We start from the raw sequence: 21,381 nt of genomic DNA, 5'->3' as shown, positions 1-21,381 counted from the left end.
AGTCATGTTGTTTTTTTCTAACCCAAAATACAGTTTGTGAATGTTAATGAAACCTGAAACAATGTACTTTATTAAAGCCATTTAATGTTAGGCGGCAACAATAAGCATGAGAGATCCAACAATATGGCATGGATCAATGGTATTAAACTGACTACCATTAAACTGAGCAAACAAGGTTGACAACTCACGAGTGCTACCATGATGACAATGATCACACAAGTAAAATACGAATATCCTACTTATTTTAACAGACTGTTTTGAGTATGTCACGTACAGTAAAAACCAAAAACATAAATTAGATTCATGTTAGAGAAAAAACGGCAATCCTCCATGATGAAAAGCAAACAAAAGAAGTGAAGCGGTTACTCTCAGATTTCATAGTAAGAGTCGAAAGCTGTGAAGCCGTACTGAGTAAATTAAAACTTCCCTGGTATATGTACAGTAACACACACTTACAGTAAAGTAATAAAGTGACATGTACTGGACTGCTACACAATTAAATGCATTTACCTCAAAGACTGAAAGCTAGTAAATGGAGATAACATTCAAACCACCTAGGGTTTAAACAAATATGTTCATACATAATCTGGACTAAAGACTTCTTGTTAGGTACGAGTACTACAACATACAAGTATGGGAGGAAAAATAAAATTGTTCAAATCCCATTAAAACGACTTTAAAAAGGCTTAATATATATTGCTGGTAATATTTTTCTTTTTAAGAAAATATAAATTGTGCGACTGAAGCTTACAATACACTGCTGGCAGTAGCGCCAGGGTCTGTGGTGACCTGCTGGAAAAGGGGTCATCTGTCGAGGCGTTGTGTGCTGAGAGACTCCCCGGAAGAGAGAAAAAAACAAACAAAAAAAACGACAATTGGACATCTCATGATGCCTGAATCCCTTGCACCAAAACCCAGATGCTGCTATGGTTGTTTGTCACGGTGGAATGCTGCAGATATCACGAGGTGCACAAACAGCAGCCAGACTATAGTCAAACTCATACAGAGACATAAATAAGGGGCAGAGGGGTGAGGTCAGGGGGCTTGGAGAGGGAGTGACAATATGAGGGAGAAATTGTAGTGTCCAGTCTAGTTCAGCGGTGAGCAGAGACTCCTTCCATTTTAGTTAGATTACATTGACGTGGTCCAGAGCGCGCAGCAGCTCCTCTCCCTGCAGCAGGAACTGACGACCCTGCAGGGGGGCGTTGACCTCGCAGTCGTAGCGGGTGAGTTGTGGCAGGTTGAGAAGGGAGCTGGTGCCATCTGATGTGCTGCCCAGCAGACGACTCGCCAGATCTAAGACACAACACCATATTTAAGAGTTAAACTAAGTGTTGGTATCAAGTTACAGTCTAAAATATTTATCGCAGGTCTAGTTTCTTCACCTGAAGGCAGCAGAAATACGGTCCTGGTTGTTCCCGACTCTGAGGCCTTCAGCTTTTTGCCCTGCTCCACTTGTTCCAGGGGAAACGTTCCCTGGGGAAAAACAAAATAGACACTCAAACTCTCCATCTGAAAATATAAAGTAAGAAATATATATCTATAAACCATGCTTAGAAGTTGAGGTCTTACCTGTCCAATAAGGTCTTTTATGTCACCCAGTTTTCTTTTGCGCTGTGCGTTCTGAGCTGCCAGGGTCCTGAGCGACACTTCTTTGTCCAGCTGTGGGGTACTGCGCAGGGGTTAAATTGGGATTTGTTATGTGAGGGGGTTCTGTGGATTCAGTATTCATTGTTGTGAAATAAACCCAGACAGGGCGACCGTGTCGGGAGAGGACTTGCATCGCCCTGAAGGGGTTTATTGCACAACAATTACCCACTAGCTGTACATTATCCAGCTTATTACACAGCTACTTACTTAAGAAATCAATAATTTGACACAAAAATGGTCCTCCAGAGTCTGACATCAGAACTGCGCCCATAGCAACAGTCTGTTATACATAGCAACGGTCCGCTATAAAGAAATAACAGACTGTAGACCGCTGTGATTGACCAATCAGAGTTGAGTATTCAACAAAGCCCTGTAATAATATAGATTAAACTACCCAGCAGTATATAAAGTATTTAAAGTTAGCTCCACCTTTAACAGCTGCAACATTAAAAATGATAAAACATGAATGCATCAATGCTTATTATAATATTCTGAAATGGGCCAATCTGCATATTGAGTACTTTTACTTGAGTAATATTTTGATTACAATTCAACCCCTGGTCCTGTGGCATATCAATACTGATTAGCTAACCCAAAAAGCATTATACAGCGTTATTACATGGCTTTGTTGAATACTCGATTCTGATTGGTCAATCACAACATTCTCCGGTCTGTTAGTTCTTTATAGCAGACTGTTGTTATGGACGCAGTTCTGATGTCGGACTCTGAGGACCATTTTAGTGTCAAATTATTGATTTCTTAAGTAAGTAGCTGTGTAATAAGCGGGATAATATACAGCTAGCGGGTTATTGTTACGAAATAATTATCGCTGTACATTATCCCTTACATAAATATGAGCATTTGAGAGACTTTACCTCTTAGCAACGATGGTGGCAGGTTGAGGGGCGGTAAGCAGTGCTGGGGAAGCTGTGCGACTGCCTGGTTCACTGAATGGGGAGCTGGGGAAGCTGTGGATGTCCTGTGTGACGTGGACTGGAGAACTCTCGAGGGATTTGACTGGTACACAAGACAGAGGCTCGTCTGGGGTCAGACTGCGCAGCTGGAAGTCATCATCCATGGGGATGTAGGGAGCTAACATCTCCAGATCTAAGTCTTCCATTGCCTTCACGGGAGAAAAAAAAGGTTTAATGAATCAGAATACAGAAAAACTTTTACTGAATTAGTTTAATTAATCTATTATTGGTAACTATTTTGATAATCGATTAATCGCTTTGAGTAATTTTCTAAGAAAAAAGTCTAAATTCTCTGATTCCAGCTTCTTAAATGTGAATATTTTCTGTTTTTTTTACTCTATGACAGTAAACTGAATATCTTTGAGTTGTGGACAAAACAAGACATTTAAGGACGTCATCTTGGGCTTTGGGAAACACTGATCGACATTTTTTTTTTACCATTTTATAGACCAAACAACTAATCGATTAATCGAGAAAATAATCAACAGATTAATTGACAATGAAAATAATAGTTTAGTTGGCGCCCTAGAATTAGATCAACAATTAACTTGATTTAAATGCAATGCTGGCATTATTACCTGTGTGGTGAAGAGGGTCTTGGGCTCTGTATCGATGGCAAACAGCTTCTCCACCAAGTCTAGTTTGAAATCTGAGTTCATCTCTGAGTCCATGGGAAAGCAAAAATCCATTGGACTGTCAGCCTGAAGAGAAAAGAAGAAGTTCATTAGTAAGTGGAGAAAAAAGTTTATTATCTAAACCGCAAAATTACTAGGGGTGTAAAGATGAACCAAAATCAATAAAATAGTCTTAGATACGGCTACATCGATATAAAACTATTAATCTGACTTCAATTTTGAGGGGAATTGGTCAGAAAGTGATACACCTGTCATAAACCGATACAGTCAGAAATAGCTCCACTTGAGCCACTTTTTAAATGTCATGCGTGTGTATGACATGGATGTGGTAAAAGCGGAAAGCGAGAGAGCGAGGTGTGTGTGTGTGTAACGGTACGAGAGGAGAAACAGGAAACGAGACCCGACCCCTAACTCAGTCATTAGTGGGGAACTAGTTGGTAGAACAGTCACATAAACAAAAAGGGATTAAAATGTGTCAGGCGATTGTTTTGAATGCGGGAGGCTAAGCTACATTCAACAGTTTGGGCTACCTTCTTTGGCTAAATTTTCCAAGTGCAAATAAACTAGCATCGCTAGCTTAAACTGCCTAGTGTCCCACTGCTACTCTAATATATATATATATATATATATATATATATATATATATATATATATATATATATATATATATATATATAGCAGCTAGCTGGGTACAGATGTGTCAACACATTCTTCAGTCTAGTTTTTGGCCATTGTGAGTGGATGCAGTGAAATAACACTTCAACTGCATCAACTGTTTCAATAGAGTGCTGCAGGGATGACGTATTTTTTTAGTCCAACCAGGAAGTTAGCATCGATCTGGTTCCCTCGACAAGAAGCCAATGGGATTTTTCCATTGGGTTTTGGATTATTGCAGAAAATAAGCTCTGTAGCAAACACACGTTTATGATACTTACAAGTTTTGTTCAGCAAGATAAGCTCCACAAATGAACACCACTTTTATGATTTTTGAAGTGTAAATGATTTCCCCAGAAGTAAAAAGCTAACGTTAGGCTATAAACAAACTACACCACGGTCACATGAACGTGAGTATACACAACGAGGCTGTAAAGGTGGACGAGTCGGCGTGATGACGTTTAGTTCTCATTAAGCCACTTGTTAACAACCGCCTTTTTAAAGACACATACAGGCTAATACATAGTATTTCCTCACATCTTCATTACAGATATAAGGCAAACGGCAATTGAAATTAAAGGTTATTATCATTAAATTACAACCATGACCAATGAGCCGCAGTGAGCCATATTGGTATAGGAAATATATGACACGTCATGAGAATACTATGAATTATGTTAAACTGGATCAGAGCCAAATCGGATTGTATGAAAGTAGTGCTATATCGAACTGTATCGTATCGCAGACAATGTATCGAGATGTGTATCAAATCGTCTTGAGAGGGAAAGATGCACACCTCTGAAAATGACAATAACTGACTGACCTCTGAGGAGGGCGATGTGGTGGACGGGGCTGGTGCGTAGCTCTCAGCTTTGGCATCCTTACAGCTGTTGGTGGCGACATGGAGAGGCTCGCTGGGCTGCAGAGGGGACAGAGGCAGAGCCAGCTTTTCACTGGTGGAGGGAAGCATCACATCATTGTATAGAGGCTGGATCTCTGAATCTGTACCAGAAGACAGAGGTGGGAGGTTAGAATGGGTTCAATCACACAGGACATAAACTATAAGTTCATAAACTTCTAATTGTGTATATATGAGACTACGAACCAGGGCAGCTGAAGTCCAGGGAGATGATTGCGTCTCCAGCAGCCGGGGCCAGCAGGGTGAGGGCCTCTGGCTCTGCCTTCAGCTGGTCATACAGACTAACCAGAGGCTCGGCCTCTACCGTCTGAGTGAACAGTTTGATCACATCCAGCTCTGGGCCTTTCTCCTCGTCCTTCAGCTGGCTGCTCTCAACCACAACTTTTTCTTCCTCCTGCTGCTCCTCCTCATTCACTGGCTTCACATCCTCGATCTGCTCCAACGACAAGATCAGTTTCTCCTCTTGGATGCCACTGTAACAGAGTTATGCAGCGGTAAGTACTTTTGGAATGGCTCTGAGAATAACCACAAAAACAGTCTGTGATCTAGCTTTTTTGTACAAGCCAATTCTTCAGCTATCTCACTTCACTTTAGAAAAAAAACACAAGAAAACTGACTATTCAATACATTACAATCTCTTCAAGAGCCTTTATAGTACCTGAGCACAAAGTTGACACAGACAACACACTGTGGCTGGGAGTTCTTGTTGCTGTAGATGACAGTGGCTTGTGTTTCCACCCACACAAAGCCTCCTCTTTTGGCTAACATCCGGTACTGGCCTGTGCTGACCTGGCCCTTTGCAAACACTAGGAGCAAAGAGAAATAAAAGAGAAAATGAGAAAAGATGGATTCAGACATTTGGTAAAAGATTTGGCAAAAATAACACAGCTGGAATCAATGCACTCTTGTTGTTCATACTTACAGTTGTGGTGAGTCTTGGTAAGATGGTCTGAGTCCAGAGCATGATAGTACTCGTACACAGAACGATTCAACAGGTCCTCTGGATCATAACCCATGAGCTCAGTGATCCTGAGCAAGCATAAAAAAAAGATGAATTCCTCCACTGACATGCAGACAAGGCTTCTGTAGTATCTACAGTGAACACTAGGTGGCTCTGTATGACTATGCCAGTGAGAGCTTTGGCAGTAATAGCCAATAAGAAGTACTACACAGGTGGCTTCAGTAGCTGAATCGATCCATGTCAAACTCACCTCTCGTCACAATACGTGAACTTCATGTCCATCGTGTGGCGGCTGAGAAAGGTCTTGGTGTCCAGAGGGACCTCAATGTTGGAAGGGTGTTGGATGGGGTCACAGATCAACACCAGGTAGGGGACGGGGGGCTCTTTGTGCCCGCTGGAAGTCTCCTCAGTGTGGCCGTCATATACACGGACATGACCTGAGCAGTGGAGCACCTAGAGAGCCACAACAGGAGGGTCATTACATTGTTATTAGCATTTCCAGCTATATTTTGGCAAGGAAAAAACTGGTATGGACATCTTCAAAGGGGTCCTTTGACCTCTGACCTGAGGATGTGAATGAAAATGGGTTCTATGGGTACCCACGAGTCTCCCCTTTACAGACATGCCCACTTTATGATAATCACATGCAGTTTGGGGCAAGTCATAGTCAAGTCAGCCCACTGACACACTGACAGCTGTTGCTGTCTGTTGGGCTGCAGTTTGCCATGTTATGATTTGAACATATTTTTTATGCTGAATGCAGTACCTGTGAGGGTTTCTGGACATATTTGTCATTGTTTTGTGTTGTTAATTGATTTCTAATAATAAATATATACATACATTTGCATAAAGAAAACATATTTGCCCACTGCCATGTTGATAAGAGTATTAAATACTTAACAAATCTCTCTTTAAGGTACATTTTGAACAGATACAAAATGTGCAATCAAGTTGCAATTAATCGCAACTTATCATGGCCAATCGTGCGATTAAATATTTGAATCAATTGACAGCCCTAATAATAATTTTCTTCCTTCTCCATTTTTCTTTTACATAAAAGAACACGTTATCTCCTCCTGTCAACTAAGTGACAAAACTTAATTTGGGTGCCGATGAAATATCCTCAGTTATGATACGACATTAAATTTAGCCTACACATATTGCTTATTTCCAATTATTCTACATATTCTATACGTTGTGTAAGAGGAAATGTGACATGTAAAAGACATTTGAAGCGTACTTTGAGATTAACTTGTGATTAAGGGCTTTACAAATAAATGATCTTTAAATACATAAGATGTCTTAAGTGCATTATATTTGGTTGGTTAATTATTTGAGTTCTCGCGCTTACTCAACTCCTTTTCATTTAAGTTCATAACCTATTCCAAGTAATGGCTACATCTAATGCAGGTTTCCTATATGTATAGACCTTGTCTAGCTGGGCCCCTTTGTATTTCCTGTTGCAATGTTTGTTAATGCTGACAGAATGGCAATGAAAAGGTCTATATATGTCAATCAGAGACACTGATGGTTTCATTTGCATTAAGACTAGCATGATGGTCCATTTCCTCTCTACATTAGCTCATTGAATTACTGTTGATGTAGACATCCGCTATAATGCAGTCTGTATCTTTCTAGTTTGTGCATTTAAACTCCAAAGTTTTCTAACTCGTCCCCTACAGGCCAACGTTATTCTGATATAACTTCAACATCAGCTAATTTTTTAATACTTTTATACTAAAATTATTTCATGTATTTAGTTGCTTGCTTGCCATCTTACAGGTTGAGAGTGGGGAGTGGCATTAGACACAATAACTGTCATTACACAGTCTCATGTTTTGACATGACCTACAACCCTGAAGAGAGACATTTCTGTCATCTTTAAAATATTAATAGAATAATTAAACGGATAATATATTTTCAATTAAAATGTTTCCTGAAATTTGATTGACCACACTAACATCCCTAGTGTTGATACTTGCACATGGTAAAATGACAACGGTAATAATTATTAATTAACTTATCGTACTGTTTTTGAGGTGATTTCCTCACTACAGCCTACCTTCCATGTAGCTGATTTGACATTGACGGTGCGGCCCCTGCTGGTGAGAGTGCATTTCATTCGGAGGAAGAGGCTGCGCTCTGTGTTTGGTTCCTTGGCCTTTTTGGAGCCTGAAATCACACAAACAGGAAGAGATGTTGACTGTCTCTATTTCAGTTTTTTTATTTCATTGTTTTAATATAAACCATAAAATGTTGCCTACTGCCAACAGTTGTCATTTGCATTCTGAGGGGATATTAAGCTGTAAATTCAGCAACAGCAAGTGAAATAAAGGAAGTGGAGTTATTAGCCGTTGTAGCTGAGATGATATCAGTGTGGTAAATTGCCAAGCAGAAAAGGCAAATGCAAGCTGAAACGCATTGTAAGCATTGATAACAAATTAGGTTATGAAGCACATTTCAGAGGGAACAACTGGGACGTTTTAGCCTAATTCATTTCACTTAAAAGTTCTACTGAGAAACAATTTTAATCCACTGACACAAAGCAAATTGGACGTGTGCCAGTGATATAGTGTACTGTTCCAGTAATGCTGAGTGAAAGGTCACTTAAGTCCAACGATAACCAACTCTAATCACTTTGATCTCTGGACTGAAGTGGGAAAATAATAACTTGTTCTGACAGCCTCCTGGTCTGAATGTGCCAACACAGAGTGAATTGGATTCCTTGCTGATTGGAGTGCTTGTGTGCGCCCGGTTCTGTCCATCAGTGAGGTCCTCTAATGTGACACTGCTCATTGTTGTTGTCCCTCACCTGCTTTGTAGACCAGCATCTCCCTCAGCTCTTCCTGGTCACAGGGATGTATGAAGTCAAACACACTGTGGCCAGTCAGGTCAAACTGCAGCAGAAAGAGGGAGAACAGGAGTGTAAGTCCTTTAACCACGTACATGAACATGTAGCAGTTTATAGTTATTTATGGTGGACGTTAAGGCTGGGGCGATACACCTATCTCCCGATTCAATACTATCACGATACTTGGGTGCCGATTCGATATGTATTACGATTGCAATATTATGATTTATTGCCATTTTTGTTAACTTTTTTAACACTAGACCATGGGAAAAAGTTGAATCATAAACTTCTAGGGACTTTTACTTTGGAAAATATCTAAATTAATACAGTAAAAATGTTTGATTTTCAGCATGTAGGTAGTCAGAGATGTCCTGAAGTCAAATATATCAGTCATTGTCAGGCAGTAACCCGAAAATCAAAGAAGATATTTCGCTCAAATTTTAGTGGTATTTTCTATTTATGTAATGTTTTATACTTCTGGTGAATATAATCCAATCAATCTTATATCAATTTATGTATTTTGTATATACAGTTCCCTTTGTTAACACCTTATTTTGAAAACCAGACGTAATCACACGTGTAAACTTCCGCTTACTTTGCCAAGTCTGTCTCTAGCTCTCCCGTTAGCTCCGTTCTCTTTATACATCCATGGTCAGCTCCATCGGGGCCGTTTGAATACATTTAACATTAATGTCAGTATATGGGTGCTCTACAGTTGTAGCGTTGGCTTATTTGACCACGGAGATGAGAGTTACAGCTGGCTTGACCGCATGTTACCGCAATACGATAACGTTTTCCGTCTATGACAGAGCTAGCATGCAGCTTTAGCCATGATGTCTAATTCTGCTTTTCATGGTAATGTGTGAAACCCAAAGTGTTTCCATAATTTACTGTATGTGTAGTGATTAGTGGATTTAAAATACGAGGGTGCAGGTCATATCCACACGGACCCTCCACCGTTTTCTACTTTCTCGTTTCGGCTCGCAGCGGTTTGTTTTGGTTGACGGATATGATGTCGCGTTAATCAGACTACAACAATAAAGGCGGTAACTTCCTTCGATCTCCGCATAGACTCAAATTAAGCAAAGATATAGATTCTGGCATTAAAAAATCTACAATCTGCAAAACATAGGTGAATCGATTTTTTCCCCACCCTTAGTGGACATTGTGTGGCGACATCTAACCCTTGCCAATAAAAGGCCTAATGTGCATCTGTCTGTTTATTGAGCCGTCTCTGTAAAAACTTAACAGTAACCATATTTTGTTTCTGCTTCTGACTCCGTTTCCCATCAACCGAAATCTCTTTCCTCTACGGTATAAGGTTGACACACAGCAAGTCAAATCACACCAACCTGCGCCAGCCCGAGGCACTTGTTGACATTCTCGGAGAGATAGATCATATCTCCGTCCTCAGACAGCACAACGAGAAAGCCCTCCAAAGCTTTTAGGTAGGAGCTGTTTAGCTGTGTATCGAGCTCTGTCTCCTCCTCTGCCATTGGCTCATCTGAAGGAGATAACAGAAGAGAGGAGATGAGAGAGATAAAGATTGGTAGGGAAAGAAAATAAAAAACAAGAGGAATAAATTCACATGAAAAGTCTTTATTGTCAAAAGAACATGTTTTCAGAGCAGGATACTGCGACACACAGAAAACACACTACCAACAGGTATATCTGCAATATGTATGTCTGAGTCGATTTCTTAAAGCAGCTGACTCAGTGTTTAACCATCTATGTGGGTTTGCTTTGGTTTTTCCTCTGCATCTAAAACTGTGCTCACTTTTTCTTTCACTCCATTTAGGATGTCAAAGAATTCATTCTCAAGCTTCCTCTAAGATAATAATGATAATTGCTGCACAATTTAAGAGACCAGAATTAAAATTTAAAAAAATACAGATTGTGCCTCAAGATAAATTGCCTACTGACAGGTACAACTACAGATACTGACCAGTGCTGAGCAGTTTCCTCATGCGCAGGTAGCTGATGATGAGCCTCATTATGGAGGCCTTGTCCAGGCTGGAGCTGACGCTGTGGGGCAGGGGCAGCTGCTGTGCCAGCTCGTAGAACACCTCCGACTCCTTCCCACGCCGGCTTCGCGCTGCATCCCTTGACTTCTCCTTCCTCCGATCCGAGCTCACCCTGCGGGAAACAGGTGGTGGGTCAGCCACAGCTTGGACACAAACTGGTTTTGATCCCTCTATGCACACTACAAGAGCTGACATCCCCCTCCCTGTCCTGACTGAGAGTGTGTTTACAGAGTAGTGGTCGGCCACTGGCCTGTCACTGGGGAGGCTGCAGCAGCTGGAGTCCGCAACAAGCCAGCTCACAGCCAAGCTGTCGTCTGGACCCCTGTCAGACTCATTTACATACATGGCTATCTGCAGCCGTTTTATTGGCTACCGACCAAAAGAAATGGAGTCCGCCCCCTCAGAGTGATTGGCTGGGAAGCCGGGCATGGCCTCTCCTGTCTGGTGCACACTGCACAGCCAAGCTACAGTGTAACACCAATCACCCTGACATTTACGAGTCTGGCTGAGCGGCTATACAGGGAGGAGAATGATAATACTGGCACTAACACAGAGATCACACACAATCACAGCGTGAGTGACACCTTCAACTACCAGGACAAACAAACTGTCATATTTTCTATTATTTCTTACATAAGAATGCCTCACAACTGCTTACTGCTCGTACTAGCCCCATATTAGATCAAACATTTATCCAGGCAGTTATCCAAGGTCTGACTAATGGACTCTCACTACACTGTAAACATCTTGAGACCTGGCAGTATTTTAAAAAGAACAAAGAACAGCAGACTTTTAAGGACAAAATAACTTGTGCAAGTCACTATTAAATTATTCACTTATTGATTTCTCACAATGGAAACACCTTGGCTTTTAAGCTAAGCACTCTTTTGAGTTTTTATTTGTATTGGTGAGCACGTGGGAAGCTCTCATGACCACCAACATAAATAGACTGGCTAAATCTGTAACATAATAGCAAGAGTCAACCTGACTGCTGCTGACTTTATGCCATTATCCCTTTCACAACCACAAACTCATAAGCTCAAATGCATTTAGATGACACTGAGGCAGCGTCACAACAAAATGTATGGCAGTTCAACAGCCCGTGGCTTTGAAATGTACACCTAATTGAAATTGATCTGTTATGTACTTACAGCATTGACCAAGGCCATGTTGTTATTTAAGGCTCTCTAATAAGAAAATGGACCAGATGACTAAAATCAGCCTCCAGCATATCAAATCATCTGGCAGGTTGCAGACAGATTTTTCATAAGGTAGAGAAGGGTAGTGTCCAAAACTTTCCATTATGGCTGGGCGATATGGCCAAAATCTTCTATCAAGGTATAGGTTACTTCATATCTCGATAACGATATTAATAGCACATGGTAAAGCCTATTTTTTAGGGATACGCAAATCCGATACTCCGTATAAATGACTGGAAAGAAAAAGTATAATCCGATCCATTTCCGTTACATACGCAATTCTATGTCGGCGTCTGTGCTGGAGCTGTCCCGGGCTCAGTCCAGCACATACACTCTTCTGTGTTGGCGTTGCCAGATCATTTTTCCAGGGCTAAAGCCACAAATGTGAGTTTTAGTGCAGCCCAGACAGAAAACGTAATGTGTGTGAATGTGCGATGGTTCTGCCCCTCATCCTGCAGATCTCTAAACCTATTATGTGTGCGGGAGTCTGACACTGAGAGACTTACAGCGGGAAGAGGAGAGGAGAAATGGCAGAGCGTTTTCTCTCCTCATGATTTTATAAACCCCACATTGCATAACATTATGTTATGGAGTCACCCCAAAACAAACTAAAACAGTAAACAACTCATTTTTACTAGAGGGGAAACCTCCGTGTGCGAACGCAATTTGGAGAGAGAAGAGAGAGACAGCAGTAGATGATGGAGAGGTAAACAGGTGCACACACTACACTGCATTAACTGTATCTGATAACTGTGTGCATGTAAGTGAAAGGAAACCCTTTTAATATTTCAATAAACTAATATTAACATACAGAGTTGGAAGAAAAACTCAGATCTCTACTTATGTAAAAGTAGTAATACTTCAGTGTAAAATACTAGCGACAAGGAAAAGTCATGCATTCAAAATATTAGGCTACTCAATTAAAAGTACATAAGTATTAGCATCCAAGTACCAAAAGTAAAAGTACTCATTATGCAGAATAATATATATTATATTATTGTATTCAAATTATTGATGCATTAAAGAGTTCATCACTTTAATGTTGTAGCTGGTAAATGTGGAGGTCATTTTAATTATTTTATACAGTATCAACTGCTGGGTAGTTTAATCTATAATAATACATCATCATTTATTAGGTCATTATATTTTGTATTAATAACCTCAATTCTCAAATTATCTAAAGTTAGCAAATCTATTAAACTTAGTTGTTTAAGAGAGGGAAAAAGACGGTATCGGATTGGTATCGGATTTAAAAAAGACATTAAAAAGTGATATCGAGCCATCGCTACTATTTTTATATACTCCTGTGTGACTTATATACTTGACAGATGAAAATTACTGAGTATTTTATCATTGTAAGAACTTGAGTGCAAAATGAACATAAAAGTTTTAAGCAAAATTATAAAAAAAAAATAAATAAATATAAGTCTAGCCTTTATCGCGAAAGAAACAATGTCGAAAAATATATACGATATACATTTTTATATCATTTTGAGGATATATATCATAATATTGCTCAACCCTATTTTCCACCTAATACAGATTACAAAATAATTCCTCTGGGTAAAAAGTCTGAGCGTGACCTTTGTCTCCTAGGCAGCGCCAACCCTGAAACTGACCCAAGGGAGCCTGAGCATAACATCTGTGAGTGTATAAATACATGACGATAGGGGGTGGGTGTTCAAACTGTGCAGAAAACAAACAACAAATAAAATAGAAACCACTTTCAACCCTAGGGATTTAAACAAAAATCTTCAAAAAAACAAATACAAAAATCCAACCCATCCAACCCATGTTGGATCATGGCACAACCACAACTCTACTGGATATCCCCCTGCTCATCTAATCCCCATTTGATGACAAATGCCTGCATACAAATTATGTGTAATTGAGGTTCTTGGTGGTGCGTATACCATCATCCTCCTCCTCTCAAAGATGTTTATGTGTTCTGTAATATAAACATGTTTCAACCCAGACTGCAATTACAGCTACAACTGTATACATTCATCCATATGTTTGCACATTTGCCAATACCATTAACAAATATTTACAATATCTCCTGTCAACCCCACGGGACATTAGCCCGAACATATCCAGTCATCATGAAAGCTGATCGCGGAGTTATGCAACCACTTCTGTATTGTATCAACACATTTCCTTTCTTTCAAGTCTGACTTTTGGCTCCTACTGTAACAATCACCTCTAATCTACATTCATGTAAATAGTTAATTTATCATGACAGGGTGAAATTATCACAAATGATTAACAAGCCATTTCACATAGACAGGGAACATTGGGAAAGTCCTCTCGCTACGCTACTGGCGAAGCTTCTGATGATGTAATGACAGTTAAACTCCACACATTGTTATAAACTGTGGTACCACTGGAGGTCAGATGATTGATTAGTACAAGCCTGTACACAAATTGTTTTCCTCTGTAGTGGCTGCATCCCGTAGTATCACATGCTGCCTTCATGCAAATCCTATTCAAATGAAGTTCAGCTGTAATATTCCATTGCAATACACCTCCACTGAATACAGGCCGAGGTACAACACAGAGGGGGACATTCACTAATGTCGGGTACACTCTACACGAGAATCGAGCCGATTTGGGGCTCGATACCCCCCTCTCGACAATCGTCAGCAAAACCCAGATTTTGTGATGGTTCTAAAGAAATAGACCGACTTGTGAATTTGTGGCAACGACGCAAGTGTTTATTTAACGTGTCTCCATGACTTCATCCATCCATCCTTCATGAATTTTCAGTACAAGGTAGTGCAAAAACTAACATCGCTAATTCTTCCTGCCCGTCGTCCACCATGTTTGTTTACACTAAAGTCACGTTTGATCGCGAGATATTTTGCAAGGTTTCCATTTTTTGAGTCGGGACTCTTGTTGTTCATGAATGGAATCTGTTAGTGTGTGGTGTGCTGTTTTGGCCAAATCGTTGTTCTCCACACACTATAGGAACAAAACTGTTAAATTTAACATAACATGTCGTCATGTGTGAGATCGCTAACATTTTGAAAATCTGTTAAGATTTGAAAAATCTTTTAGTGTGGGCCAGCCTTAAGCCTACATTCAACATGACAAACTGTACAGTGTCTGAGCCGCTGTGTATTTCTACAATACCAGAAGGTTTCAGTAAGTAAAGTAAGTTAAGGTTATTTAAACTTGCAAAAGAAAGCGGATTGTGCTGAAAGCATAGCCTCTTTTTACAGTATCCAATTTGAAAGAAAACAGCCGTGACACAAGTGTCTAATAAACACTTATGTGTCCTATTCAGTACTGAGATACATAATTCTAAAAAGTACTGTTTTCAAACTTACAAAGGGGGAGAAGAAAACTCGTTCATGATACATGGAATGAAAACAAAACTGTTCCCTTGATGATAAAACAAAGGCGAGCAGAGAGGCCACCGTTACATAACACTGTTAATGCACATGGCCATGCATGCTTGATATGCCTCACTGCATACACAATCACATTTCCAGTTTCACTATCTTTAATTAGAGTTGTATTGTTTTCTGATAAGAATGAGTGGTATTATGTAAATGAAATGTATTAGAGTTGTTAACGGGTCTGAACAAGTGGATTGGAGATTAATGGGAAAACAAACCAGTGTATAATAAAGCATCAGCCTTGCCAATGCTACCAGAGATGTCTGTTTATTTTGTTACTAGGGGCTGACCTATTTTGCAAGAGAAATGTTCTCACTATGTCAGTCCTGTGTAACGTGACAGTAAACACTGTCTTATCTATTATATAATGTAGTTTGGGGAAACATCACAACTGAAACCTCTACCCAATATGGAAATAAAAGCAAAGCGACACTGGAAATCAACCTTTTTACAGACAAATGACCATTGGCAAATGACCCTTGGCATGATATTAATACATGAAGTGACATTTTTGGAAGCATCATAGTCGGGGTTTCCTTACATTCCTGAGTGTGATGCTATTAGTGTGTTACCAACAGGCTTTGAATACTGCAGTGGATGATAAAATCAGTATTACACCATATTTTGGAAGTGGAATAATAGAGTTGGTGGTTCAGTGACAGTGATGGTGGAAGATATTTCCTAGAGTTCAACTACTCAATAAATAATCAATCATTCAGATAAACAATAGAGGGAAACGCTTACTGTAAACTGAATTTGTGCAGGCTGTATTAATATATTTATCTTTATATCACATTTTAACTTTCCTTTGTGAAAGCTGCAGTTTTTCTTTCCCTCTGCTTAGTTTTCATTATGTAAAACTTTGGTCAAATGTTACCACCTGAGCTAGTTCCACTCATTAATGATGATTAAAGATAGTAAGTGCCAGCCTGTTCTCATTCCCAGGGCGTTAAATACAGAGGCTTAGTAATGACCGTCAGCATTTGGTACCGCTGCACACGGCACCCTTTAGCGAGATGCACCGGGCGTTCCATTAACTACAATGTAAACTAGGGGTGGGGGACAAAAAAACGATTCACCTATATGTCGCGATTCTTTTTATGATTTTGAAATTGATTTTTTAATGCCAGAATCTATATATTTGCTTCATTTGAGTCTACGAGTAACGTGGCATCATATCCGTTCCGTATTCGTCACTAAAACAAACCTCAGTCAGCCACAGCGAGCCAAAACGAAAAAGTAGAAAACAGCGGAGGGTCCGCGGGAAATGTCTTCATTCTTTGATTTTTGGGTTGCTGGAGAAAAAAAATGTAATAATGTAATAAATAATGCCTGATAATGACTGATATATTTGATTTCAGGACATCTCTGACTACATACATGCTGAAAATCAAACATTATTACTGTATTAATTTAAATATTTTCCAAACTAAAAGTTCCCAGAAGTGTATGACTTAACTTTTTCCCATGGTCTAGTGTTAAAAAAAAGCTAACAAAAATCGCAATAAATCATAATATTGAATCGCACTACTTAAAAATCACAATACATATCGAATCAGCACCCAAGTATCGTGATAGTATCGAATTGGGAGTATTGGGGAATGTGTCGCGATTTTTTTTTTACGATTTTGAAATTGATTTTTTAATGTTAGAATCAATATATTTGCTTCATTTGAGTCTATGAGTAACATGAGGCATATCTATTCTGTATTCGTCACCATCTCTGCGGTAAAATCAGCCGACGCAACAACTATAGCGCTATATTGTTTTCATACTTCCTCCCTTCCTTGCATTCAATGAAACGCTCTGTCAAAGCCATTTTGACAGTGGCCTATTTGTTAATGACGAAAGCAAAAAAAGAGGCATCATTACACAGATAAAAGTGGGATTTGACAGCTTACTGCACAACGAAACTCTCGCAAATGCTTTCTGATATGAGACTTTACCCTCCAGTGAAGAGAAAGTTTCCTGCACAATCAATCAGTGCTCCTTTAGGAAGATTAAACTGCTTGTTTTCCTTTATATACCTCGCTGGCAAAACCCTCTCTGCATTTTTTTTTTAAACACAGTAACATGCTAACTTGATCAGCTAATGACACAGAAAGCAGAAATTTAGCAGTCTGATTAAGAAAAGCCTTCAGAGCATATTTTCTTTATTTATGTCACAAAACATAAAAAAGAAAAAATGTGCACACACTAACAATAGATAACATGCCCTGTACCTGCAAGTAAGACCAATTCCTTTTCAAGTTCTAACTAGCCTGCACACAAGTGTCAACTGCACTTGAACAGCAGGGCAACCTGTAAACCACTACCCACATTTGGCCACTCCTATTGACGTCAAGCACTGGTGATTAAGAGATGAGCCAGAAATTATACCACCGAGGCTCCTCACAGACACCAGACAAAACTGCATCAAACCAGACCACAACTCTTGATTTCTTCTGAGATAATGAGGAAGAATTGACACATATCTAATGAAACTAAACAGGATGTTTAACCTTTATCTAGGCCTATACAAAGTGACACATTTCAAATTGGCAGAGAATGAGAAAAGCACATGAATGCAGTCTACAACTACAACACATCCCCACCAAGGACTATAAACACAGTGCAAATATTTAACTAGTCAGTCTACAAGTCAGACATTTCATCATATGCCACTCAACCATTTTGGCACAACTGGACAACACCAACAGCCATAAAAAGATCTTAACAACAGCTCCGTGGGATTTCAACATGTAGGATGAAATACTACTTATTTAAGCACTATGGAACAAGTAGCACCCACGTTGGGTTAATAATGTTTCAAAGACATCTCCCATTACTAACACAGGATACGTTTTGGGAGGCCTTTTAATTCCATTTTCTATTAATTTCACCATGCCAATCAGTTCAGAAATTGTACCGGAAAACGTTGGTGCAAAGTGCATCCTCTTCTATGCAAATTTTTCATATAAGACAACACTCTTTACATCAGGATTTAATTGACTTTATTTACAAAGTGAAGCTTTCTACTGTTGTCCTCTGTGGAAGAATTTCATTGCCGCTATTTCACCCCCCATCTGCTGGATGCAGAGTCTGGGCATGCACGGGTTAATTATCCTATTCTACAGTCAATACTAATTACTGTGTTTTCACTGTAGCATGTCAAGAAACACCATGAAGGTCAAAACATTATACTAAATGTAGACTATGCCAAGCAATTATAACTAGTCAATAAAATTCAAATCAATCAATTAGCCAAACAATAAACATCTATTATATTTGTGATCGGGATGCACCGATCTGACTTTTTCAGTCCTGATACCGATAGTGATACCTGGGTTTTGAGTATCGGCCAATACCGAGTACCGATCCGATACCAGTGTCTAATTAATAATCTTTATGCTTCACTGTATGGAAGTAACTGGTCTGGGTTCATTTTTTTATGTGTAAGACAACACCTGTCTTGACTTAAAAAACGCTTTCCTAACTTTGCAAAACAAAATGTAACAAATAAATACATAAATATAAATCTATAATAATTCTTTATTATTAAAATAAAAAATCATAATAAATCTTACACCAGCAAATTGGTTTAAAAATCTTAAAAATTAAAAAGGAATTACAATTCAAGTGTGAACTTTTTTAACGCAGCAACAAATTGGTCAAAACTTCAACAGGAATTCAAATGCACTATGAAGTAAAACCTCATAGTGAAAACAAGTTTTGTGGAACTGAAAGTAGTTTTAAATACAACTTTTGACAACTTTCCAGGCAAGTTTAACAAGCTATATAAATCATGATTACATCTCTAATCAAACTTTACTACAAACAAAGTCCAGTAAAATCCACTCCAGAGAAGTACAAGAGAAATTCAAGCTAAAGACAACCTCACTAAACCCTAAATATTTCATCAGAAACCTCACACCACTCTCCAGCACTGCTCACATAAGCTGCTGGCAGCTTTTTCACTGAACACTATGAAGGCTGGCACATCACAGACGACCAGTAATTTCCACCACCTGTGATATAACTCACTGGATATATAGTATAGTTACACCACCTATGATATAACTTACTGGATATATAGTGTAGTTACACCACCTGTGATATAACTTACTGGATATATAGTATAGTTACACCACCTGGGATGTAACTTACTGGATATATAGTATAGTTACACCACCTGTGATATAACTTACTGGATATATAGTATAGTTACACCACCTGGGATATAACTTACTGGATATATAGTGTAGTTACACCACCTGTGATATAACTTACTGGATATATAGTATAGTTACACCACCTGTGATATAACTTACTGGATATACAGTATAGTTACACCACCTGTGATATAACTTACTGGATATATAGTGTAGTTACACCACCTGTGATATAACTTACTGGATATATAGTATAGTCACACCACCTGTGATATAACTTACTGGATATATAGTATAGTTACACCACCTGGGATGTAACTTACTGGATATATAGTATAGTTACACCACCTGTGATATAACTTACTGGATATATAGTATAGTTACACCACCTGTGATATAACTTACTGGATATATAGTGTACTTACACCACCTGTGATATAACTTACTGGATATATAGTATAGTTACACCACCTGTGATATAACTTACTGGATATACAGTATAGTTACACCACCTGTGATATAACTTACTGGATATATAGTATAGTTACACCACCTGTGATATAACTTACTGGATATATAGTGTAGTTACACCACCTGTGATATAACTTACTGGATATATAGTATAGTTACACCACCTGTGATATAACTTACTGGATATATAGTGTAGTTACACCACCTGTGATATAACTTACTGGATATATAGTATAGTTACACCACCTGTGATATAACTTACTGGATATATAGTGTAGTTACACCACCTGTGATATAACTTACTGGATATATAGTATAGTTACACCACCTGTGATATAACTTACTGGATATATAGTATAGTTACACCACATGTGAGGTAACTTACTGGATATACAGTATAGTTAGCTATTTATCACATTCAGAACAGATGTAAATAACCCCAATGTTGCCTCTTAAGTGGTCCCAAAAACAAAAAAAAGTGGTAATTCAAAGCAGATTCTATCAAAATTAAAACAGACAATCACAGTTAACACTTCCACTTCTTTTTTTAGATAGATAGATAGATAGATAGATAGATAGATAAAAACTTTATTGATCCAGAGGGAAATTCAAGATAGTATTTTAGTAGATAAACCTCCAAATGATGATTGACTGTCAAATTGCCTTCTGTAACAGACTTCAGTAGCCACTAACAAGATATGTTTGCACTTTGCTGATGACTGAAGTAAAACCTCATAGTGAAAACAAGTTTTGTGAAACTCAAAGTAGTTTTAAATGCAACTTTTGACAACTTTCCATACTGAATATATAGTATAGTTAGCTATGTGTCACATTCAGATGTAAATAACCCTAATGTTGCCTCTTAAGAGGTCCAAAAAAAACAAAAAACTAGTAAATAAAAACAGATTTTAGCAAAAATTACACACACAAATATGCTAATTGCCTTAATTACGGTTGGCTTTGTAATGTTATGTAAACAGTTTAACGTCAACAGCTCTATGACAGCTAACGTTAGCTAGCTATGTTAGCATGGTTGCTAACGATAGTAGCGTCGTTACAAACGTCGAACAAAACACGCTGAACTATCATTTAACCTCGACATAAAGCACATAATGTCACACCTAGAGGAGCATTCAAACCCCTAATCACACAGCAAAGTTGTTAAATACAACAACAACACATGTAGCATTAGCATTACCTTTTCTTCTCTGGTACAGTTCCTGTTGTGTCCATGTCAGGACGAGGACCCGAGTAGAGTCTCTATCGGTATCAAGCTGGATATCCGGAGCTTCCGTCGATGAAATCAACAACAATACCGAGATTATTCACTGATAATGAGTCCGGTAAATCCTCAAGCGCTTGTGTAGTTCTCACTGTGTGTATTTGGTCAAAAAAGTGAAGGTTTTAGCGGATAAAACATCCCCTTGGTGATGTACTCTTCTTCTCCAGAGACGATGCCACGCTGGAGCTGAGAGACGTTGGTTACTAGCG

At 38.9% G+C, this 21,381-nt stretch overlaps 1 protein-coding gene across 1 annotated transcript; it reads right to left on the bottom strand.

The window, feature by feature from the left end:
- Positions 1-64: 64 nt before the first annotated feature.
- Positions 65-21,381, bottom strand: hif1aa (hypoxia inducible factor 1 subunit alpha a). The gene is made up of 15 exons (XM_037796651.1): positions 21,089-21,381; positions 10,590-10,780; positions 9,997-10,148; positions 8,606-8,690; positions 7,856-7,965; positions 6,044-6,246; positions 5,755-5,861; positions 5,491-5,638; positions 5,019-5,305; positions 4,737-4,915; positions 3,203-3,325; positions 2,526-2,773; positions 1,573-1,672; positions 1,386-1,476; positions 65-1,296 (listed from the first exon to the last, which is right to left on the bottom strand). Exons 1-15 carry the CDS (start codon positions 21,121-21,123, stop codon positions 1,127-1,129), a joined length of 2,229 nt encoding a protein of 742 aa, XP_037652579.1. The 5' UTR covers positions 21,124-21,381; the 3' UTR covers positions 65-1,126.

Source organism: Sebastes umbrosus, chromosome 16 (assembly GCF_015220745.1).
Source record: "Sebastes umbrosus isolate fSebUmb1 chromosome 16, fSebUmb1.pri, whole genome shotgun sequence".
NCBI classification, from domain to species: Eukaryota; Metazoa; Chordata; class Actinopteri; order Perciformes; family Sebastidae; genus Sebastes; species Sebastes umbrosus.
This window is presented reverse-complemented; position numbering and strand designations above follow the sequence as displayed.

What these genes read in the sequence shown, in the direction of transcription:
- hif1aa (XM_037796651.1), bottom strand. Translation starts at nt 21,123, where the DNA reads ATGGACACAACAGGAACTGTACCAGAGAAGAAAAG. An exon ending in ACTGTACCAGAGAAGAAAAG is followed by an intron (nt 10,781 to 21,088) that starts GTAATGCTAATG and finishes TGTTTCCCGCAG; the next exon opens with GGTGAGCTCGGATCGGAGGA. An exon ending in TCAAATCAGCTACATGGAAG is followed by an intron (nt 6,247 to 7,855) that starts GTAGGCTGTAGT and finishes GTGGCTCTCTAG; the next exon opens with GTGCTCCACTGCTCAGGTCA.